The 25,453-nt window shown below is 43.4% G+C and overlaps 1 protein-coding gene across 2 annotated transcripts in view; it reads left to right on the forward strand.

The window, feature by feature from the left end:
• BTBD7 (BTB domain containing 7) overlaps positions 1-23,467 on the forward strand; it is a 58,487-nt gene extending 35,020 nt beyond the window's left edge. For both annotated transcript variants that reach the window (XM_061549750.1, XM_061549751.1), the window contains exons 8-16: positions 4,486-4,694; positions 6,061-6,136; positions 6,696-6,856; positions 7,789-7,932; positions 9,842-10,043; positions 10,403-10,581; positions 11,038-11,445; positions 12,299-12,967; positions 14,084-23,467. In XM_061549750.1, coding sequence (XP_061405734.1) covers positions 4,486-4,694; positions 6,061-6,136; positions 6,696-6,856; positions 7,789-7,932; positions 9,842-10,043; positions 10,403-10,581; positions 11,038-11,445; positions 12,299-12,967; positions 14,084-14,347 — 2,312 coding nt within the window. In that variant the 3' untranslated portion in view covers positions 14,348-23,467. The remainder of the gene's footprint in view (positions 1-4,485; positions 4,695-6,060; positions 6,137-6,695; positions 6,857-7,788; positions 7,933-9,841; positions 10,044-10,402; positions 10,582-11,037; positions 11,446-12,298; positions 12,968-14,083) is intronic.
• The last annotated feature ends 1,986 nt before the right edge of the window (positions 23,468-25,453 follow it).

Genomic DNA, 25,453 nt, shown 5'->3' on the forward strand with positions numbered 1-25,453 from the left:
AACTGTGTTTCCTCCACAAGTGAGATTAGAATATTGGCAATTTTTTTAGACTTTTATTTTAGTACGAAATATGCACTAATATAGAACGTTCCTCTTCAGCCATGCTGATATGTTGCCATCTCGTCGTAGCATTCAGTTTGCCAATAGCACAACAAATGCTTTCTCGCCTTCATCACGTGGTCCCCTCGTCCACCTTCAATAATTGCCCAAGATAGACATAACATGTTGTTTTACAGTAAGTTTTTTCCATTCAGTGGTCTTGAATGTATCTGATATTGTGTCACCTATTCATCTTTAGCCCAACCTAGCGGCCTTCTTTATTAAGACATTAAATAATTCCCTGCAGTTGGTTATGAAGACTGTCATCGGCAAATCTAAGATGGTTAACATTGTCACAATTTGTTTATGCGCCTTTATTATGTCACTATTAATAGCCTTCACGAAAGTTAATCTCCTTGCCCGGCTCTTTTGATTTGTATTTTGTTACTTACTAAATGCAATCTGAGTGTAGCTGCACCTTCTGTATCAAAATAGTTTAGATTATTTCTATTTCTGTATTTATGCCTTGGTTTTTGACAGCCTGAATGATAATAATTCGAATCTCCCCTAGATTCTGATCGTGTGTGTTCAATGGTAGAGCCTCTTTGTCAATCCAAGTTGACAAAGGTGACAAACTAAACTCACATTGCAAGAGGTGAGGTTTTGCGAAGGTGAAATATGTGTTCCCGCAATTCGCACCCTGCATGTGAGACTGCACCTGCCACTAGGGGGCGCATCGATTTCTGTGTGAGTTGAATAATTATTGTTACTTATGTTTACACATTCATTATAATTAATGTGTAAACATGTCATCCAAGCGATTTAATAAATACATGAGCAGAGCTCTGTTTTTTGTCTCCACATATACACAAAACATGTGTTCGTCCTTTGACTTACTGGCTTTCCGTAACAATGTTATACAGGCACTTTAGATAATACTAGTGCTTGAAAGCACTTAGGCCCGATAAACAAAAACATTGGTGTAAGCTTTAACCTGTAATGCACCACAATAACACACAATGCGTTTATCACAAAAACAGGAAATGCGACTGAATAATTGAAGTGAAGAGACTTGGAGTATGCATTTCATCCAAGCTTATTAGCTGTGTAATAGTATTGATCAATAGCGATCATTGCTTCGTTTTCTCAGTCATACATTGTCATGTCCAATCAGCAAGATGGGAAGCATTTTAGAATGGTTTCAGATTGTCCATTGTTTCAGTTAAGGATTTTCCCGTCGAACATTATTTATTTTCTGTGTCATTGCTGGACATTGTGTGGATACCAACATAAATGTCATGTTGTGAGTTGATACGCAGATCGATGCTCTGAAATAGCCCATTAAGTTTAGCAATAGTTTCCCTTACATTGTCGACTTGACCTCTGAACTCTAGTGGCATTTAGTCGTTGTACTTGCTCTTGGTTTACCTTATATCAACACATTTTAAACTGGACACCTATTGCAGTGGTGAGGTTAGTATCAATAAGGAACGGAAAATAGTGGCTGGACTTGTGTACAGTTGTGATTTTTGTCGGTGGCCATTAATAACAGTGGTTAATTGATTACATAGACAACTGAAATATTAAACAGACAAACGGCATGTCGAATGACCTTTAGTGAATTTGGCCTTTGATTAGAAATAGTCCCCTACAGCTCTTTTGAAGCAGCCAATTACATGGCGTTCATTATCTGTCTGGCAGTTTGTACCGTCAATAAATTACAAGGCTGTTATGCTGACAGGCATGGAAGGGCCTGTTGTACTACTGTCTTAATACTCTTATAATTCTGAGGCTTTTCAACGTTGACATGTCTGAGCCTTGACATTCTGCTCTAATGTCCTGCTTAAAAAAGTAATTAATTCATGTCGGTGTGTATGTGTCTGTGTATGTATATGCACTATGATATCAGCCAAGAGGGAAGTCAACATTGCTTGTTCTATGAATAGATGAGGTCCTACCATAGCAATGTGGCGTTTATACCACTGGCTCAGTCACCAAAGTTGATGGGCATTTTCCCATTGTTGCATGAACATGGAGATTCATTGACTTCTTTAGCATTGTAAGCAGCTCAATTATTAACATTCAAGTAAGTAACTAAGATGATTGTAGCGAAAATCTGTACTGTGTAACATCTGTACCATCACTGAACACCCTTGAAATGGAGCCCAGCAGCTTATTGGGTCCTTGCTGCTGAACCAAATAATCAAAACATCTAAAAGTAAAACAATATGATTGCCCCCTTGATGCTGCACGTTTTGGAAATCCAAAACAAAAAGATGCATTTACAGAAATGTGTGTCTGTGTTCTGTACGTGGTTGACTGAGGCCTAATGATACACTCAAGGGACTCTTCAACTGGCAAGAGAAAATAATTGCTGATGGTCTTAGGCGGCATTGCCCGCAGCCTCAAACCAGATGGCTCTCGGAGGTCGATGCACTAAACAACCAAAGGTTGCCTTGTGAAGAGGGCTCGGATAAAGAGACACTTATGAGCAAATTGCAAACGTCGATGAGAAAGTCATGTCTCATTATTGTCTTCGCAAGAGAGACTTGTGAGCTAAGAGGGTTTATGTCGGCCACAATGGAGAGGTCTGTGCCTCACCAGTTGCCGAAATGAGGTCTCTTATTAGTTTGTATGAGGGTCATTGTTTGTACTTTTTGGTGGTAATTTACTGTAATCACAGTGGCAGTTCCCACGGGCGTTGTATTTGAGCACAGCTGAAACTCAAAGTGCTGTGCACTCCCACATTCCGTCGTGGCTGCTTGAACACATGCCAGCAACCTGGTCTGAGAGAAATTGGTCTCTTTTTCTAGGTCAAATTTGACTGAAAATGTTTCTGGTTGTAATAAATAATGTGATCTATGTGAAGGCTTTGAAAATGTGTGGGCATGGCCCAGATATAAATAAATGAACTAATTAAGAAGAAAATGCATTAAGTAAGTTAAAAGTAATCGTTGCCCTACAATTTACTTTTAAATTTGATGCATTTTGGGAAAGGAAACCTGTTCAAAAGTGTTTTGAATGCATGAAATACATTGATAGCATAAAAATATAAACTCTCAAATATGTATCCTTGTAATAATGAAGACTATAGCTCTTTGTCAATCTCATGCTGGATGAAGACCGCTCCACGATTGTCTTGCTATACAGTATAGCTTGATGAAAGAATAAGTCCAGGTCAGATATCACCACTCGACTGGGGTGTTAGCCATGGCCTGGGAGTCAAACTCAGGTTGCTGGGTTCATAGCGCAGTGCAGGAACCACTACTTCACCACTCCTTTCCCCTGTTTGGAATTAAGCCATTCAAATCCTGATAGCAAAATTATTTAACTGACAACACTTTAGTGTCTTGGTGAAAAGAAGTAATTAATTTGCTGAGAATTTGGCAATCGTCCTAACAGCATTTTCCCTTTAGGTTCATCCTCTTTGTGTTCAATTATCATCTGTTTTCCCCTCGACTGCTCTTGAATTACCAGAGATGTTGTACGTTTGCTAGCGACACAGAGAAACAAAGCCATTTGTTTAATGTTGCAGCTATCATCCTGTAAAGGTTTCGTGTTTGTTTTCAGTGATTTGTCTTTATGACACTACGTGTGCTGTAAACATGACGTGTTGTGTAAATTGAAATAGTGTGGGTTAATCGAGCGATTGTAGGATAATGTGGAATCTGCAACAATTCTGTCAAGTGCACTCACAACTTAACATGCTTTGTCCTTCATTTTAATGAGGTGAAACCCCAATGAGTTTCATTTTTTCTTTTCCCTTTTGCTATCCTGCACTTGAAATTGGCTTTGTGCATTTCGAGCATTAATATTTTATCATAATATTCCTAAAGGTGCCTAAATCTGTCTCTGAAAAAAATTCCATTTTAATGTGTGTACGTGCTGTGACTTCTCATGTCTGTAATCTCATTTCTATATGCAATCCAGATTGGAAACATTAAAACAAATGCATCTATAAACCTGTAATAAAACATTAGGGTAACTTTATGGCGACAAACAATGTATGAACATAGATGTGGCACACGTATATGTAATTTTGTATGCACGTTAAGGGAACACAATGCATAGCACATGCGTGATGCCACTTCCTCTGACCTACAAATCAGTTAATTTTCTTTATGGAGCCCATTGTACAGAAAATCCAAGTGCTCCCTTGCTGGAACAGAGGAAAATCAGCTTAGCCACATTTTTTTGGAAGCCTTTTTTAGTACAGTTTTCTGCACAATAAATGTGGTACCTCAATTAGTGGTGCAGTATTACAGGCAAAAGAGATGAAAGATGCCCGTGGTGTCATTGAAACTATGAAAACAGGAATGAATTTGAAGCCAAAATGTACACTTTTAAAATCAAGCCATGGTCTCTGTTCTTTAATGAAATGTGCTCGTGCTAACTCAACTGCACTCCTATGCTCCACCTCCCCCCACTCCCTCAACTTATTTCCAGGCTGCGAGGACATCATCGCTGACAGTCTGAGTCTGGAGGTGCTCATCCCAATCCTGGGCTGGAGTGCCCAGCCACACGGCTCGCCCTGGGTTCACCGGCGCGCCCTGCATTACCTGTGCGAGGAGTTTGGACGTGTCGCCGCCTCGCCCATGTTGTGTGACCTCAGCCAGGACTACCTGCTGAGCGCCCTGCAGTCCGACTTTCTGCAGGTTCGTCTGCGCTTTGTTCGTCAGCAGTCGACCGGGAATATTTCGTGTGGCCGGAAAAGCAAATGCCCCGTGAGCGTCTGCGTGTGGCCCATGAGAATGTTTATATTCAACAGCAAAACATTGTCCTTGAATTTCCTGTTTGAATCCAATATGCAGAATATTATGGGCTCAGCCAGGTCAGCAGTGACTACACCAATGCATCCGTAGTTGATGCTGTAATTCTACAACCGATTGTAAGCAGGCCCAGACCACATGCTCATGCCGAGTCCCATCTTTAAACTGCATGGCCGTTTCTCCCCCACCACCTCTTGCTTCACACTTCCAGGCTCAGCCTGAGCCTGCCCCCTGTGGCCGTCTGTGGTAGTGTTCACCTGTGCTGTGCACGAGAACAGGCACGGATGTGCTTGGTGTGTTTAGTGTACATGTGGTGTTTTTTGAACAATGTCTGAAGAAAATTTAATGTAATCATGGTTTAGAACCATTATGTTTGTTTCGTAACTATTGGCAATTTTTTTTTATCTCACATCGCAGATTGGTTGATGGGTGATGTTACAGCACACGTGTCTTTTCTGTATGTTTGTTGAACTTTCGCACCATATGTAGCCAACCGTGATAATAGGAGGTGCGCGGGAAGGACAACAAACTAAATACATAAAGCAGTTCTAATTAAATCAGATTTTAATCTAGATTTAAAAGTGCATAGCTCCAGTAACTTCCTTATAACATGGTGCTGTGGACTTGGCCCAAGCAATGCATGCATTCACTCCCATCTGCCTCTCCCCGCTCATCTCTCCCTGTTGACCCAAGCAATTAATGCATTTTCGCATTAACCCCCCCCCTCATTGCCTCTCCTAATCTGCCGCACTTACCCTGTGCGCCAGTAACCGAGGCCTTTTGTTAAGAAGAGCTTTTCAGCCATAGCATGCTAAGAGGTTACTCCTTATTTGCTGCTGTGCTCAATGTCTGAAATAAAAACTCCCTCCTCTTTCGCCATCTCCCAAGTTGTGTGTAGCCTTCTTTTATTGCATCCTGGCTTGAGACGTGGTCTCATGTAGGTGTTTCTTAATTGCGAGTTATATTGCATTGTTATACCACATTTATGATGGGTAGTGCATTTGCAATCGCCACAGCACATTTCCTACCATAGTTAAATGGCACAACCACTGCTAGTCAATCAAATTTGACACTTACTAAAAGCCATTAAGAATGACGTTTAAGCACTTTTTCTTCATTTTTTTTTGGTCCTTCCAATTATATTCAAACTGTCCGGTTAGCTTCATATCATGAGAATAATGAACGCAGCTAAAGTTGATTCTCTTGATTGCTGAGTGGCTGTATTTGTTGTCCTGTGTTGATGTCGCTGTAGGCATGTGAGCAGGACGTGTTGAAGGCTGTCATCAAGTGGGGGGAGCACCAGCTGATTAAGAGGATGGAAGATAGAGGTGAGTTTTATCAAAAGAGTTTAATCCGAAACGGCGTATTCAAAACACACGTTATTTTTCCATATAATATTGATTCAAGATCGAATGTCTTTCAATGTATATCAAAGAAGGCCTAATTGTACAAAATGTTTTGTTTAAATTTAAAGACGGTTAAAGAAGTCAGGGTTTGTATTGAATCTGATGGGGTCTTAAATTGGGGGCCTACTGGATACCACTGGGCACTGGTGGTGAGATATTAACTGCCTCGACTGGTATACAGGAGGACGTGGGTTCGATCTTGATGCTGATGCTTATATATTTGGAGTTTGCGTGTCTCTCTCCCTGTGGTCACGTGGATTTTTCTCTGGGTCCTCCGCTTTTTCCCCTCCACATTTAGAATCAACATGCGTTTAGAGTGTTTGGCTGCTATAAATGTCCACATAAGACACTTCATTGGGCTATCATTTGTGATAGCCGGGGTCACTACTGAAAAAGAGCTATATATTCAGAGGGTCTTATCGAGTAAAATAAAACATAGTTTAGCGTAGTTTAGTTTCACTGTTCATTTGTGTGCACACAGAGCCGAACGTGGTGAGCAGTACGGCGCACAGCGTGAGCAAGAAGGGGGTCAAGCGAAAGGACCTGGACTCTGAGGAGCTGCGCGACATTCTCTCTCCGCTGCTGCCTCACGTGCGAGTCGACCTCATGCTCCCACCGAACTGTGACGTACTGGGTGGCGCGGTGAGTACGCGTGTTCCAGCCTCTACGCACCTCACTGGCGTGGGTGGTGACAGCGGGAGCGCGTTTTCCGCTTAATAATAATAACACTAATCAATTCGTATGTTTAGTATTTGCTGCATTATTATGGCGTGATGCTATCACGTAGCCATTATGTTTTGCGGACACAGTCTACAGTCGTTTGGCAGTAGGGGGCGATGTTGTCTATGCGTAATCCATATCGAGTAATTTGCAGGTAATTAGGCAAATTTGGGCCATGACGCTGGCATGCAATGGCTTATTCGTTTTGAATGACTTCATGGGCTCTATCTACTGTGAAGCAGGCGGTACATATTCACCTGGGCCGCCGGCCGTCTTCAAACCGCGAACCTCTTTAACAAGTGGTGAACGTGCGACACCACCTCCTTGTTGCATAGATTCGCAGTTCGGGCCCAGTCCCAGTGGCCATACTGCAGATGTATTAACCATAATATATGTGCTGCCTGTTAACAGTGGACTTTAAACTAGTTTACTATTCAAAAACCCTGTGACAGTGTTTGAAAAAAAGCATGGCAAAGTCTCCACTGATTGGCAGATGAATGTCCACTTCCTGGCCGGTGCTATGTTCACCTTGAGCCGCATTGGGACCGCTGCCACTGGGGGAGTCCCCTGCCACTGACCACTTAAAGATGTAGTTTACCTGTCACACATTATATGGCTCGGGTCATTGGGGGACCGTCTTCCAATAACCTGGATGTAAGAACGCTGTCAGCGCCAAACTGCATAACACAGACACGCACCTAATGTGCTGCAACGATGCTTGTTCCAGGAAGCTGCACATTCGCCACCAACGACTTAAATTTGAACAAGTAGCCGATGTCTTTTGTTCGTGTAATAAGCTCCATACCTGTACTCCCAAGACCATCCTGTTGAAGTAAACCTTTTCACCGTGGCAGCTGAAGCGTGGGCTCATCAGCCGGCCGCCGTCGGACATGCTACCCTCCGTGGACGAGAGGAAAGGGAACGCGTGGATGAGAGGTCGGGGTGGGGGCATCGCCGTCAAACCGCGTCTCTTCACTCCGTACGTGGAGGAGGCCAAGGTGATTCCTGTTCCCCTGAAGCGACAAGAATCGTGCATGAGATGGCACAATTAAATTACTTTGATTGAACGGGAAATTCATGCTTTGGCTCTTGGTTTGTATAGACTACAAGCTCGGTGATTAAATTTACATTCTTGTTCCTAATCTGTCACATTTGTGCTGCATCTTACACACTTACCGAAAGAGACAGGTGTTTGTAAAGCGAAGCAAGGTGAGCGAGTTTCTGACGCATTTAATCCACTGCGCAGTGTTTATAATTTGGCCACTTGAGAAATGTCAGTAAAGTATAGTAGGATATTAGCTGGAGTAAATGTTCAGTATTAACTGCATGAATGTAAGAAACTATTTTGAGGATCGTATTGAATATTAGTGCTTGCAAGTCTTTTTAATTAAGTAATGATTGGACTTGCTAAGAATAATTTTTAAAAAACATCACGACATTCACAATTAGCTCAAATTAGCTACTATACATTCTTATTTAGTGGATATAAATATACTTAAATGGGATTTTAAATTCAGCAGGTTATATGATATACTGCGTAGGTTCTATTTAGTTTGTTTTGTTTAATTGGAAAATAATTTGTGGACACATATTTCTGGAACATGTTTATGGTTTACTTGAAAATGTTAGTTTGAAGGGCATATAATAAATTAAACCAAGTGCCTCTCCACAATGTTCGACTCAGACCTGGCGTAAATTACAATTGTAATTGTGTACTTCGTAATGAAATGAAATCACAACGTAATTGTATTTTCATTTGACAATTCTTTTGTAATTAGAATTGGCCCCAGGCCGGTGGGTAGGTATTGTGGGTGGCAGCAGAGCACATGGCATAGCAACAGGCTTCTTAACAACGCGAGGTGATGACAATCAATTCCCACATTTTCGGAGTAAATTCTTTAAAAGGCAATAACTCAGTGAAGATAAATTGAAAGCCTGTAACGGAACTAAAGGATGAGTGCAATTCATTTTAATTAAAGTAAGGAACCAAGCAGCAACATGTATCATCTATAACAATTTAAATTAATTGGAGATTAGGCTTTAATGGAGGCTGTTGCGGAGAGTGATGCGGTGATCAGGATGGGCCATAATGAAAGTGTGAAAGATGTTTTAGGTAGTTGATGGTCTCAGGTATTAGTGGAGACTTGGGATGTTACAATAAAGCTGTGATAAAAAGTTTTACATTGCTGGAAAATGAGAGGAGGAAGTGAGCTTAGGCTCTATTAAGAATACATTTTACAAGGCTGATAATAATCCACATGACGCAGGTGAGAAAGTATTAAAGAGTATTGGAGAAACTGTTCTTTTCAAGTGTAACTTTGTTATTAAGTTTGCAAGGTTTGAGATATTTTCATTGCGAAGGCAATTATATCCCAATTGTACCACAGTGGTGTGTATTATATCATATCCCAGTTGGACTCCGAATAATGCATTCTATTACCACCTGCACATTAATATTTGCAAGGAATACCCTTGCCTTACCACGTATATCCGAAAACTAACTTTCCTTGAGGAATTAAAGGGGTCATTTAGCTGTATTGAATTGTTGTGTAAGTTATAAGTCTCCATAACTCGTCTTAAGCATATCAAGTGCAAACTTATACATTTAAATATTTTTTTGTCATCCAAGTTATAATTAAGTCAGAGACCATCAAACATACAACATTTGAAGGTCTGGATGTGTCCTAAAGTCAACGGCTGAGATTCACACCCAGAATCTCAGAATCAACACGTATTCTGACACTGGCATAATATTGACTAGCCAGCCACATTTTGGGTGGACATTATTCATTGAATACTGCATAGGTTTCGGCACGTGTAGCTGTATAGAATGAACACCTGGTACAACCCCAAAACATACCGCTGAAAACTGTGTACAGAATGTGGGTTTTCATCATCTCACTTCAGGCGGTGCTGGAGGAGATGACGGACGTTCAGACGGACAAGGAGCGTCTGCGTTGGACCCGCGTGTCCAGCGTGCCGGACACGCTCTACATGCTGGACGGCGGGGGCATGGGCCACCATCAGCCCCGTGCCTCCATGGCCCACGCCAGCCCAAGGCAGCCGAGCCCCTCTGGTCTCCTGGCTGCCGTCGACAATCAGGTGCCAGGTGAGTGAATTCGCGTTGGACGCGAGTTGGGCGAGCCAACCCCCGCCTTGTAAGCATCATTCACTGTGGAATCTAGTGACGTATGTAACCAAATTGGGGTGAGATGCTGCCGTGATGTCATGGATAGCACACAGGCCCTGCAAATTCACAGGTAGCGAGTTGGAAATCCTGGCGTGGCAGTTCAAACAATGGGCAATTTTTTTTACGAGAGGGGGGCTCCCTCTAGTGCATACATTTTTGCCAGCGGTGGTGCGAGTACTGATATTCTCTTCAGCGATACTAATAATTGTTTCATATCACATGCGCATTCCATTAAAGGACTGTTGTGTGTGCCTGTGTTGTGCGTGTGTTTCCTACAGTGCCGTCCCAAGCTGTGGTGCGGGAGATGCTGAGGCGCGTGGCCGAAGCGAGAGCCGGGCCCGTGGTGCGGCAAGCGCTGTCCCTCCCGTGTGGCGACATCCCCGCCATCAACCGCCACGTGCAGCTGCGTGTGCTGCGTGAGTTCGGCTTGCCCGACTCGGCCATCGACCTCCTGCAGGTAGCCACCTCACTCTCCCCTCTCCCCCCCCCCAACCTTTCTGACTTCTCTAATTAGCGTGGTTGGCTACGTACTGTGCGAAATAATTTCAACATACATACTTCTCAAGGCTGTGTGCGACTTTCTCTCTGCTCATTTTCTCTTTTGCTGTATTTTGTGGAAAGGCATTCTACGGGGTCGCGCTAAGCGAGGCGACTGTATTGGGAGCAAACGTGCATCATGAAAGAGAGAGAGAGTGTGATTTTTTTTCCATATGTTCCTTTTCGAAAACAATTCTTAAACCACAGCTGATAATTTTCATCAAAACAATTTCCACGTGTCACGTGTCAAAAATACAGAATTCTTGCGTAAAAATGTAATGTGCAACACTCAACTCTATATAGTTTACCAATTTTTTTTTAATCTAAGTCAAACATTTTACAATGTTGAAAAGCATTCCATGTTTTTTCTCGACAGAACCCATACAAGTACTTCCCGGACTCTGCGTTCGACGAGCCCGAGAGCATGTGGGGCGCGTTCGGACACCACCAGACAATCCACGCGCAGTATATCCTGCCGCATCAGCAGCAGCAGCACGGACCGAGGCGGCAGATCCGCAGCGCTCCGAGCTCCGAGTCGCTGTACACCGGCGACGTGGCAGACGCGCTGGCGCTCTCAAGCCTGCGCCTGGGGCTGCCCTTCCCGCCGCCCCCGCCCCCGTACCAGCCGCCGCTGTCGCGCGGCACGCAGGCGCCCTCGGTGCACGGCTCGCGGGGCCGCAGTCGCTCGCACGCATACGGCGGCGCCGGCAAGATGAGGGCGTCGCAGCAGGCCTACCCGGACGGCGTCTCCTGCGGCGGCTACTACGACGGCGTGGACACCGAGGTGTGGGCCCGGCACGCTTGCCTCGCTTGACTGTCACGACTACGGTCTCGTGGTTTGGATATTAGCTCGTTCAATCGCGAAGCCTTGAGTCAACGGTTCAAATTTCAGCTTCCGGTAATATCTGTGGTGAAGTGTCAGTGCACCGTATGCTGTGAAATGCCAGCGATCTTGCAATCACGTATTTAAGTTAGACCAGGGGTCGGCAACCAAAATATCAAGAAGAGTAATTTTTTTCGAATTCGGTAAAACAACTCGATTTTGCCAAAGCCGCAATGTATGTCAATACAAGACGGTGGTCCGTAATAAATGACATCACGAAGCAGTCTTTAAAGAGCGGCATGCAGCCCCGGAGCCGTAGGTTGCCGACCCCCGAGTTAGATCATTGTGCCATTGTCACAAGACAAGTTGGCTAGTGTCAGAGCCAGATTCACACACGGAGGGGGGCGTGGCCTCACTGAGGGGGCGTGGCCTCACGGAGGGGGCGTGTCCTCACTGAGGGGGGCGTGTTAGACACGTCCCCCTCAGTGATGCAGATGTGATGGCTGCCTCCCCTGGTGCTTTTTCATTGCAGTTTCATGACGAGACGAGTGAGCCTAAATATATTTATGCACATACGTGAAATAAGTTACTTGGAGTATGGAAGGCGAGGACATGTAATGAAGGGGTCTACAAACATATTGCCAGCATCATGCAGGCTAGACATCAGTTGCTGAGGCGACATAACACATCCTCACATAAAACAACACGAGGGGTTAACACAAGGGGGCGGTGATGGTAGCAGTGCGGGCTTGTTGCAGTCCCGTGTTTCACGGCGTATGCGTGCATGCGTTGCCACCGGGCGTCCGCCCACCAGGGTTCGGAGAGCGGCGTGAGCGAGCCATCGGTGCCGGACATTGCGATGGCAGCGTCCACGCTCAGCAGGATGTCTCTGTCGGAGATGGACTGGCCCGACGCCCGCCCACCCGCGCCGTCGTGCAGCAACAGCAGCAGCAGCAGCTCGGTGGCAGCGGCGGCGGCGGCGGCACCGCCGGCCGCCAAGCCCGAGCGGGGCAAGAAGCGTAGCTCGGCGCCGTCCGCAAAAGGCAAGGACAAGCAGGAGCTGTCGGGCTGCCCCGACCTCTACGACTTCTCCAGTAGCGTCGTGCACGTGTCGCTCGCGTCGGCGGAAGGTGGCGCCGCGACGCCCGCCAAGTACAGCGACCCGGCCATGCCCGACCTGCACTCGTGCCACGGCGGCAGCCGCGGCCGAATCGGCGCCGCGGGCGGCGGTAGTGGTGGCGGGGCGACGGCGATGAGCCGCGCGGCGCTGTGCGTCGACTTGGCCGCCGGACACCCTGCGGCTGGCGCCACGGCAGCAGTGGCAGCCGGCGGTCTGCTCTCTTGTCGGCCGCACGGCCGCCTGGCTCAGGAGGGGGCGGCCGCGGGCGCCGTGGCGCCGACGCAGGAACCGCACTCGTCGCGGGCGTCTGCGCTTGGGCTGCCGCACTTGGAGTACGACTTGGTGCAGCACGTGGGAACGCAGGTGCATTCGCATTTCTTTGTCCGGGCGGCGGAGTTAAGTTGGCGAGCTCCCCTCCCTCCTCCCCAGCCTGTGAACGTCCGCTGATGCCCAATATACTGTGGTCTAATCGTTAGCACTCGGGTAAGTATTACAGTTGGGATTGGCAACATTTGTTACTCTGCACAAGCATTTAATCAGATCCTGAATGGTTCAGCGCACATATAGAAATTGCAAAAAGTACAGTAAATAGGATATTTTTTAATCTTCAGCTCAAAGAAAATGTAGATTTTATTGACAAATAAAAATAGAGCATCCCAATTTTTATCCCAACTGTGCTCTGTGTCATGTCATGAAACAAAGTACGCATTCGGTTCTTTAATAGAGCAGTGCATCCCCTTGACTTAGAGTGACCGATGGAAACAGATTTTACAAAGCTACCTATGAGATCCCTTCAGGTGACATCTGGCCTCCACATTAGAGTGAAGCACTGCATGAGCAGAATCATTGTTGCATGTCAGTCAAACCGATATTTAATTCTCAGAGCTGGAATTCATCCAAGTTAAATGCAAAACCAAATTTAACCTGGTGGGTTTTTTTTGTACAGTCGTTGATGACGGGGCCAAGACCATCGACTCGCGACGCTCGACACGCCGGATTAATCGCGGGCGACTGCATGCGACGCGAACTGAGTGATCTCTCAGTTTAACACGTAGGCTTTCGCGACCAATGTTATTCATAATCAACGTTTTTGGGTTTAGATCGCGTTATTTATAAATGTGTCGTAACCCTCCACCACCCGACACGGCCAATCAGTAAAAATGTGTCACGTTGACAAAGACAAATAGTTCACTGCTTTAGCCCACCGGTGTGTTAAATGTTGTGGCTTCAACACACCGGTGGGCTAAAGCAGTGAACTATTTGTCTTTGTCAACGTGACACATTTTTACTGATTGGCCGTGTCGGGTGGTGGAGGGTTACGACACATTTATAAATAACGCGATCTAAACCCAAAAACGTTGATTATGGGTGATCTCTGCGGTGCCAGCTCCGCACTCTGACCTCTGAGGCGACAATGCCCACCACGTCAACTCAAATGAGACTGCGTTCCTGCGCGCGCGCGTGCATGTGTGCGTCTAGGTGAACGGCGCCTCGGCCCGCCGACCCGCTGAGCCCGAGCTCATCGAGGGCTGCCCTCTTCCCCAGCCGCAGGGCGACGCGGCGGAGGGGGGGGCCGCCGCCGCCGCGCCGCCCGAGCGGCCCGCGGACAACGCGCCTCAGAACTCGCAGTGCCAGCAGCCGCGCATGCTGCTGCAGGACCACTTTCGCATCGTCATCCACGAGGGGCGGCAGAGCAGCCCGACGGAAGGCCGCGAGACGCCCATCCGCAAGTCTGCACTCTGATTGTCGGGGGTGGGGGAGGGGGGGCTGCCCTCGCAACCGTTTCAATGTCCAAGCTCAACACGGAGGACGGGTGGATTGGCCGAGCGCCGGCTGGCCCCGCACGCGATGCCCTACGTGTCTTGGCCCGGAGTTCGTCCGTTCGGGAGGATGCCCCTGTCTGCTAAGTCCGGGGTATTGTGCTTCAAACAAGCTCCACAAATAAAAAACTAATCCCAATGTAAAAGTTGGCAGTGTTGCTGGAAAATATTTCACAACTTTTTTTTCTTTGGCATTTCTGGGATGACTATCGCAGTCTACGTTTTTTTTTCAAAGAGAGAAGCTGCTAATGAAGCTGTATTCTGAATGGAAATGTTTCAACCCGACTATCATTTTGGGCATGCTGAACATAGAGTAAACATCATATGTGTGGGTACTATTTTATTGACTTTTGTGTTCATAGCTTTCACAAAAAAGACTTTTTCTTTTTTTTAGTGCCGATGTTTAGGGCATCGAGCATGCTTGTTGGGTCAAAGTATACAATGCATCCGTACTTTTTATCTTCAAACAGCATTATTTAGTTTTGCGTTATTTTGTACCGTGTATCACAAACTCATTGACGGTCGAACCCTTCTGTTTTGTGTATTAACCACAGGCATATATTATCCACTGTGTGGCTCTTCACATATTGGAATTGACAAATTGTGTCCGCTCACACTTTATTGTTTTTACAATTTTCATTTGTTAAGCTTTTGAATTGAGAGCTTTTCCAGCATTTTCGACATTGCACACAGTGCCCTGGCTGTCGCAGCCCAGCTGGCTTGGTGTGATGCGTGTATTATATACTTTAGTTTGGCAGGTTTCCAGATTAAAAGAAGAGGAGGAAGGATTGTTTATTTTCTTTTTATTTTCATTGAAGCCGTGTTCTATTTAACCACGTGCGTTCATTATAATTAGACTGCTTTAGCGGTGTGTATAATACTTTTTTTCTGCATTGCATATTTTGGACCGACGCATTGGAACCCGCTTAATATCACTATTTTCATTAACTTGCACTAAAGAAAGGGAATTGAGATACCTAATATTGCTCTACTATATTCTGTGTTCACTTCAGGGGTTGTCCTCTTCCCTCTGTCAAACCATTGTCACCGTAATATTGTGGTCACACCGGAGCATGTGATTGTGGTGTAACCAGCTGTTGATGCAACGAAATAGAACCAAAAGCAAATTTGATATGGCCAGTGGAAAATTGACCTGTTGGTTCTTGTCAACAACATGTTGGATGGATGTTTTTTTCTTTTAAAGATATTCATATATCAAGAAAAATGGCACTCTTGTCTGTTAATTGTTCTCTTTTTTTCAAACGAGCAATGGGATGGCACTCAAATTGCACAACTGAGTCATTCGTGAAAATTCCTTTATCCTATTGCAAGCTTCAAGTCTCCGTGGGGCGACCACTCGACTCTTTAGTGATTCTCTCTTTTTTTTGACGTCGGAGAATTGAAGGGTGCAGCAAGCCCCAACTGAGATTTGAACTTGCAGTCTTTCTGTTGTGAGTCAAGTGCTATAACCACCAGTGCCCCTTAGCCAGAGCACCTGGCATCCGTCTAATGTAAACATGGAGACTTTACAATGTAGTATATTACCATGTTGTAGACCTCTCCATTGGCACATTGGTGCGAAATGTTTGGAAAATGTACGAGTGACATGATATATATTCATTACACTGCTTATAAATACACTTTTAAAGATGTTATTCAATATGGACGTGGATGTCTATCAGAGGATTCTTTTCCATCACTGATTTGCCTCGGCAACATTAACGCTGTAAGCTGTGCTTTGCTTTTGTTCAAATCGAGGGAGAAGTTTGACTAGATTTTATCCACCTGAACTTAATCTCTCATGGATTACAGCAGTACATGTGCGTGCAGATGCATTTCTACTTGATATGGCATTTTAACTACAATGGGCACACCGTTTTGCCCATGACCACCTGTCATTTGTCATTATCCATAGGTGTTTGTTGACTTGGTTACGTGAAAACAAATGTGGTGATTTTAAGAAAAGTATAGTGTCACTATGGTTAAGCAAATGCTCTTTTACCTTTAACATTGCCATGCACGTTCCTGGAAAGTGTGTACAATCCCTGGGAATGTGGTATATTAAGACTAATGAACTATAACTAAAGTGTTCAGCTTGAAGTGTGTTCTCATCATAAGACCCAGCTAGTGTCATGCCGTGCATTATGACAAAGCATTATGCATTCTAACCCAATCAAAATGCTTTACACTGTCGTTCCACCCGGTCTCCAGCTGTCGCCTCCCTGTGGTGCCTTTAACAAGTTAACAAGGGCATGGTGCGATCTTGGTTTGGCCGTTGGAACCCGTCATAATGCTTGTCAATTCAATGGTGGAAGTAGTTGCACTGTAGATATATATTTTTAAGCAGCTTTTACTGCACAATATTTGGGTAAACTGGACTGCAGGGACATAATGTATAGGTCATTTTAACTTGCACGCTAATCTCTAGCAAGAAGTTAAGCATTTCCCCACACCTCGGTACGAAGATTCACACAGTGGGAGGCAAGGGATGGCAGAGCGTGCAGTCAAATGCAATGACATGACCCCACGATTGCAGGGGCACCATGAGCCACCCCTTGAAGCTTTTGCAAACATCTCCTGTTTGATGGCAACCCGCAGAATTGCACACCGGAGGGTTGTACGTTAACAATAGCATTTTTGGACATTTTGTACTTTGGAAATGGCAAGGGAACCCGTTTTACACGTCAGTGTCTACTGCCATAATTATGTCAGCTTAACAGTAATTCCTTTCCATGAAGCACGTTTTATAGTAATCATTTAAATTTTGTTATTGGGTTCAGTTGATTTTTTTACAAAATCTATACAATACTTCAGCTTGTAAAAAAACTTCATTTACAGTTGCAGTCAACAAAAGGGAGCTTAAGTAATTTTGTTCGGATGGCGTAATGTGGACTCATCCGACGTTTACGTCACATGCTGGTTGTATATTTGAGTCCAAATCCAGGTTGAGGCAATGGAATGGGTGAGGGGTGACCGCTTAAACCTATCAACACCGCGATCGTGCTGACCACAGAGCAATGCAACCTGTGGAGCCACGGGCATGGATTAATATGCCGCCACCATGGTTGGCGAACTCACGCATTGCAATGACAACCGTGGAGTGTTTGCATCTTTTGACAGTTCCGCTTGAGTTTTCATGGCCAAACCTGAACTATGCATGAAGGTTAGATAGCCTCGTGGTTATGAGAGGCAGATTGCTAGGGTGTGATGGTCCTGATGCAGAATATGCAGAAAGTGTTGACATTTAAGACTTGTTACGCTTTTCATTGAGAGCCGTAAGTAACTAGTTAAGCGAGGAGCAGTTGACATTTTCCAGTTTATGATTTGGGATATGACACAGCTAATTCCTCTGTTGTAATTTATGGCATACTTTATAACAGAGGGACACTTTGGTAATTCCCTAAAGAATATTTATGTCATTTGATAATTTTATTCCCATGAAGTGCAAATGTGATGCACCCATCTGCGTTGATCTAGAGTGCCTGTGTTTAATGTAAATATTTTAGCAAATAATTTAAATTGCATAACCTACATTTTAAAGGATGACTTGTTAAAATAAGTCCTAATGAAAAAAGCACCTCTTTAACAATTTAGTTAAATGTGAAATAAGCCCAAATTGGCAGCGCATTCATTGTATGTTGAGCCTATAGATAGGATAGATGGTCATCATTTAAATCCCACCACGCCAGGGATAATCAAGCCACTCAAATGTGTGAACCAAGATTTGTTAATAGATCTCTGACACATTGTGATATTCAGGCTTTCTTGTGTGCTCTCAAGCGTGCGTGCACATCATAGGCTTGCATGTGTACACACGTTGAAATACATTCAATGTATTTACGCATGCTCACTCGTGTTGCATGTTAGTTGGTGTCTTTGTGCTGGGGTTTGTGTGTAAGTGCGTGCAAACGGTTGGATTCTTTCAAATCTGTTTATAGTCATTTGCGTCTATATATATGTTAGTTTGTCTCTGTTATGCGCTTACGTTTTCTTGATCGTATGTGGTTTGCTGATCAATAGGTAAATGGCCACACGTTTTGTTCCATGTAGTCCCATTTCATTGAGAATTCAGGAATTTGTAAACAATATATATTAAGGGACCTTTCCAAATTGAGCTAAACTGCCACAAGTTAATATTTATTAAGTCAATGATACCATGTCTTGTCACATGTTTTCAATGCAGTAAGTTGAAGGCATGGCTATAAAAAAAATTGGCATGAATAAAGGATTTGGTCATCAATTTACAAATTCACACATGACGATATTAGTTTAATAATATACATTTAAACATTTTTATTCCCTAAGTTCATTGTAAATTTTAGAATATAAATATTATTAGGTAGAACATTTTACAAAATTACGTAAAAAAATAAGGTAATGGTACAATGAAATACAATTAGATTAATCTCAAGTTATATATATTATATTTAAACAGAGGAGAAATCAATAATAGCTGGCAGTTGTATTGATGAGTGATTTAGCATGGCAGTTACTTTTTACCACCAAAGAAGATGATCGACAACAAAAGGGACTGGGTGAAAATTAATGTGTCCACTGAATGGGTACTGGGTGAACTGAGGATCATTTATTCCATGAGAATGCTGAACCGTTGTAAATGCAGTGTTGGAAACGAGTTTGATTATTTCACAGTGGGTTCAATAACCGCCGATTAGGCGCATGTTCAGAATTCTGGGCATCGAGTCAGTTGTCACAAATTGACATGAGGTCTCGTAGCTGCCAGTAATTCATTTAGGGGCTTTTGTTGACAGGCGAGGAGCTATTATCAGTAGAAAAAATTCTGAAACATTACATCATTTTGCATATGTTTGTCGTGATGTGCTGGCTTGATAGACCAAATTTAAATCCACGTGGACTTAAATATAAATCAACCTGGAACTCCACGCAAATGAAAAGAATCCTTAATCTGTATAACTGATAAATTATGTATGTCTAAAGTAGTTAAATTAATATCATGACAATACAGTTTTTTATTTGTATAGCAGCCAAATTCTGTGGAATATTAAAAGAATTGCGAGTAAATCTTCAAAACAATATATTTGGTTTATATCAGCATGTATTACAACGTTCTGAATTCATTGGTTCATACAGTTAATTCATACTTTTAGATTAATTCATTTTCAAATCCTTGACTTTTGACGGACAGAAAGCCGCGACAACTGAGATAAATTTGTGCAACTTACGAATTGTTAATTTGTGCAACTTACGAATTGTTAATTTCAAACGTGCGGAGCGCAGCAGCGATCGAGACCTGCAGATCCACCGGTTTAGCTGGGCCTGTTCGCTAATGAAGTACACGTTTACTTGAAAAACTAAATGATAATAACCTGTGGTGGTCCCATTTCAATTAGACACATTTGTTTGAGATCCTGAACGTATTGTTTCCTTCAGTTATGACCTAAACTTCCACATTGTACTATATAGTTACTAATTGTGTATTCAAATGTGTTAAATGGCAGCTTGAACCATTAAAAGCATATTAGTAAAACCTATTTAAATATATATCTTATGAACAATACATATTGAGATTATTATGCTTTCATTTAAGCCACCATTCTCATTTGTTTATCAAATGGGTGATTACTAATATCCGTTTAAGTATTCTATTTATAAATTAAAAGTATTTGGTCACATTTCTTCAATCAAATAATTGAAGTTTAGGATGTCATTTTGTTATAGGTCTTCATAGGTCTTCATGGGTGAACCAATCCCGACAACGCCATGCCACGTGTAGATGCTGTCTGGTGACCATGCAGTGTTTACCGGTGTGTGTGTGGGTTACTGTTGACTTTGCTTTTCGCAGTGCTTATACTGATGGCTGTTTGGGAAAACAAAGCAAGTGTCATTCTGAGTGTGCTGGAAACACCCAAGAATACCCATCCTTAAATATGTTTGTTGTTCGTCATTATTTATGTTATACCCATAAGCAGTTACCATGGGAATGGAATTGTGTACTAAAAGGGACTTGATAAAAGCACACATTTTTCGTGGAGGATTTAAAGATGTCTATATCAGCCCGTCATTTACCCAAGCCGCCTGAACCTTATCTAAAGCAGTGGATTTCAACATAATTTCGGGACTTTGCTTTACCCCTACTGTAAATTAAACAGCTTCTGAGTTGTGGTTTTCTCATACTTGATTAAGAGTAACATCTTAAAGAGAAAACCAATAGTCTTCGGAGCATAATTATTGTTGTCTAAGCATGTTGCAGTTGGCAGAGGTGGTTGATGCATGCAAGTTCTGGTGATATCTGGGGCTTGAAACCCACAATCCTACCAGCAATGAAACCTGGTTCTCAGGTGTAACAGGTCTGGCCGGTAGCCGACCAAAAACCACATTCGAGTTGCATTTAATTATGTTACGTCCGACTACGTTTACATATTTAGCTAATATTTACCGAGTGACGTGTTCTTGTTAGCACCGCGTATAGTGATTGAGAGCTGGACATTATACATATCAAAGTCCTGTATCCAAAATAGCAGAGAACGTTGATTCACTCTCGACAAAGAGCATGCGTGTACAAGGACAACATACAATTTGTGAAAAAATGTGGTATCGACTAAAAAAACATCGATTAACAAAAATGCGTCTGCAAATTGTCAGCAGTAATTTGAAACCTCATGCAGTAAAAATCATGGCCCATATGCGCTTGCACATCCCATTGACAGCTTTTTTTTAAATAATCCTCCCAGTTCATGGGAATATGTGATCTTTCCAACGTTCTGTTTTCCTTTTCACGGAGAAGCCGAGATGATCTGGCTTGTATAAACACAGGACAAATATTGGCAGGCGTAAGTTCTCGACCACTGTCAAGGACGTCATGTTATATTTAGTAGGATAAACAAAAAATAAACGGGGCTTTGTCCACGATGGTGACACGTGCGTTCGTATTAACGCGGTCGTAATGAGAGCCATCAGAAGCTGCTCTGCCTGTTGCAAGTAAAATGTTTTAATACGTAAGGGTTGTGTCAACAGTGCATAAATGCACCGACAAAAATACCAATCACGAATACATTAATGACGACAATTACTAGAAACTGGTCAACATATGCGTAGCAACCTCCTTAGCTTGGTGAATGTAAGCCCAGCTTTCACGCAGGCCTCACTTCTCACGTGCTTACTATTTGGTGGATTGGTTCTGATGTGAAAAACATATTTCACAGCTGCAAAGTATTGATAATCATATTTCACCTACACACGTGAGATACAGCTTATGTAAATATAGATTTTAATGCGTCGTTCTGCCCTACCTCTGAAAAGTAGGTATGTAGTACCGACATTTGAGGCTATGTAGCTGCACGGCAGCAGCATGCATAGCGACATTAATACAACGTGGTGTTTTATTACATTTAGCATTCGCTTGTTCGCATTCATACATCCTGGTTGATCACTGCTATTTTTCGTGCAGAACTAAAAACGTGGAACTTTATCATTTGTTCCTGATAACACACTGTCCGTTTGATTTGGAGACGTTTAAATGGGGCACTAAGCTAGTGGTTGCCCTGAACTTACGCCAAGAGTTGAGTCTTGAGTAATTTCCTGTTTATGTCCAGTCTGGGTTCTTAATTCATTGCAGTTCATGGATCACTTGATGAAGGGAGTCACTCTGCTTGGTTCTTAGCAATGCAGCAAAGGCACTCTTTGATGATGGTAAACTTCATCATGAACACATTTGCCAGTATATGGCATAGGCTGTTCATAGTAAAAACACAACTCTATCGTGTTGAGTGTATTACCCAGGAAAGCCTCATTACGTCTCAATGTATGGACATAGCTAATTCTGCAGTACTCGCACCCAAATCGACCCTCTGCTAGTCTGCTGCAACATTGCATTAAAAGTATAGCACCCTTGCCTAAAAGCGAGAGTTCTTATGAGACTACACATGCATATTGTGCACTGGTATTAAGTCATCAATCACATTGACTATTTTATGTGTATAACTAGGTGTATGGAGGGACTACGTCGTTTACCATTTAAAATGCATCAATTTGGTTGTACATATATATTCAATGACAATTTAAATATTTGTTAATGCATTTTATGGCGAATGTCAGCTTTCGACCTCTCCAACCAATTAGAATCTTCGTCGGCTGACATTTAAGGGAATTTATATCGTGGTGAAATACATTTAGGAACTATGTGGGGGGGGGGGGGTAAACCGAGTTTCCTAGTGCAACTGCATTTCACTCTTTGCCTCTCGTTGGCACTGTAATGTATGCGGCCTCAATTTACCAAAAGTGAAAGCGTCTCCTTATTTTCTTGCTTGGCAGTGACACAACATACCTTGAGGGTATGCAACGTTCGTGGTGGGTATTCCTTCCCATGCTGTACATTTAGACATTACACCATAGGGATCATTGTAAATTATCAACATTTACACAAGCGCACAAACCATACAATACGGGCAATGGTGTCAAGATGAATGTACCTCTGTCTGACAGCACGAGGATGAGAGAGAAAGAGCATACGCTTTGGAAATGTCGATAGTGTTGAATGATCCCGTAGCATGCGTCGCTAAAGTCCTGTCGCGAGTAAATAGCTTTTCAAGTCTGTCGAATGCTCGCTCTCCTGTGATGCATTTGTCAAGTATTAGCGTTGCCACCGCATTAACACTGCAGGACTTTCCTCGGTGCCTTTAGAGCTTTCGTTTAGACTTTGGATTAAAGTAACAGATTCTATGCAAAAGGTAAATTCTAAATGTGCGTGTTTGTTTCATAGCAGATGTGTGCCGTGTACTATATTTGGTTTTGTAAATAATGTATATCTGTAATATCCTATGTGTAATGCACAGTTACGTTGGCGTTTATCATTGTATTGACATCTTAATTGACCCACAATGCTTTGTGTAATATATTTTGTAATTTGTTTAAGCGTCATTGTACATTGCATATATATGTTTGTCTTGTAACCCTACACCTGGCCATTTCTACCGAATGTATTTTGAAATGGGCTTTTAATGACTCGGTGTATGCTTGTCTGAATGAAAGGTGTACATTGCTGGGTGATTAAATGACGTGGCTTTGCCGTTTGCGTTTGGTGTGCTCTGTCATAGTCAGATATTCCCACCACCCATCACAACCACCACCGTCCCAACACCCCAGCCGATCACTACCACCCATCACAACCACCACCGTCCCAACACCCCACCACAACTCAATCAATCACCAGCCTGAGCCCACAATGTCACTCTGTAGGTTTCTTTTAGCTGGTGACTCAAATATTGTACTCTATTCATGTGACGGAATTAGACTCTCTCATTCATTAATACATTTTGTTTGAATAATTCAGAAGTTAATGGCATAATTCAAACCTTAAAGGTAGGTTAGTCGACTTGGGCAAACACGTCGCCCGGAAGGTTTTTGATGGCCAATACTCCCCCTATAATGATCCAAGAATGTGTCCCGCGCGTGACGTCACCCCACCCACATGAGGCCCACCCCCCTCATTAATATTCATGAGTGGGTGGATTATTACACTTACGCAGAGGAAGGTCGAGCTGAATTAAATAATTTATTACGCAAAGTCGCTTCAAATATGATGTTTCTTTACAGAAAGTGACGGTAAAAAACAAATATACGCAGCACTGCTGCATTCGTACGTGACGTCACTGCCAAAGAGCCCCCCCCCCCCCTTCATTAATATTCATGCCCGCGCACTCCACATGCCGCACCCCTCCCCTCATTAATAAACATTAGCGGGTGACGTCACTCCACATGGGGCACCCCCCCCCCCCGCTCATTAATAATCATGAGCTGAACAATTTTTCTATGGAATATTTCATATTTACATGAATATACACCCGTCCCGGGACGGGCAAAAGGCTCGTGGTAAATAATAGAGACGGAGCGGCAGCGAAGGAATGGAACGCGCCTTAAGAGGACGCGTCCGCCGTGGAGATGGTGTTTTGTTGGATTATTTTTCATCGCAAGATCATGCGATAGAGCGACGCCTAAGAGGTGGCCTTCATCCAGCAGTGGGTCGATCATGGCTATGGTTGCCACCTTTTTCTAGCCCGAAGATATGTCTCAGTCAGTCTACTCGGCCCATCGAAACACTGCAGAATACAGACATGCGTACAACACAATTATATCAGATGTCTGTACCACATCAATTCCTGCTACCCAAGCTCCGATGCCAATTCCAGAATTGTCCGCGTCAAACCTGGACAGGTGGCAACCCGAATCCTGGCGGACGATTCGTTCATCGGGCCTGCAGCTGTATAGTATTACACATTCACATACTCAGGGTCATCGTTTGGACGTATTTATTTCTTGAGGCCGTGTGCCATCGTCCAGTGTAACGACTGTTTTGCACCTATTGGATCACTCGTTGGAGACAAGGTCCGTCCGTCTGTCGATTTGTCTTCCACGTGTCACTATCAGCTGCGCTTGTCAATACAACAACAACCGTAACCGCTTGAGGCTCTGGCCACATAGTGCGCCGTGGACTTTCAGAAATGAACACTCCAAGGGTGTGGGCCGGGACGGTTCATCGGTATTAGTTTCACCATCAGCCATTATCAAGATACTGCTGGATGAAGACCTCTCCAAGCTACCCACCATCTCTCACAATCCCAATGGCCCTTCATCGCGCGATTCACAAAAAGTCAGACCCCCCTCAAATATGACGTCACAAAGCTCTGCCCCCCCCCCCCCCAAAACCATATTTCCATCTTTAAAATAAAACATGCTTCAAATAACTTTAAACTATTGTCATTGTAGTGCCTATTTAATGTGGCGCTGCACTCTGATATTGGAAAGCTGAAATTTAGCATAAAATTCACTTGAAAATATTCAACGTCTTACTAAAACTGCAGATGTTCAGAATATTATATTGAAATTATCTTATAATTATAAAATATTAAAAGTAATTATAACTATAAAAAAATTATAATTATAACAAAAACTATAACTATAAAAAAATGTTTGTAGTAGAACGAAGCAAAATGGAGAGTACAATTATAACAATCACATATTCATTCCACAGAATGAAAAGCCCTGGTAGAATCAT

Source organism: Lethenteron reissneri, chromosome 11, assembly GCF_015708825.2.
Source record: "Lethenteron reissneri isolate LAM-NWPU_2019-01 chromosome 11, ASM1570882v1, whole genome shotgun sequence".
Classification (NCBI taxonomy): domain Eukaryota; kingdom Metazoa; phylum Chordata; class Hyperoartia; order Petromyzontiformes; family Petromyzontidae; genus Lethenteron; species Lethenteron reissneri.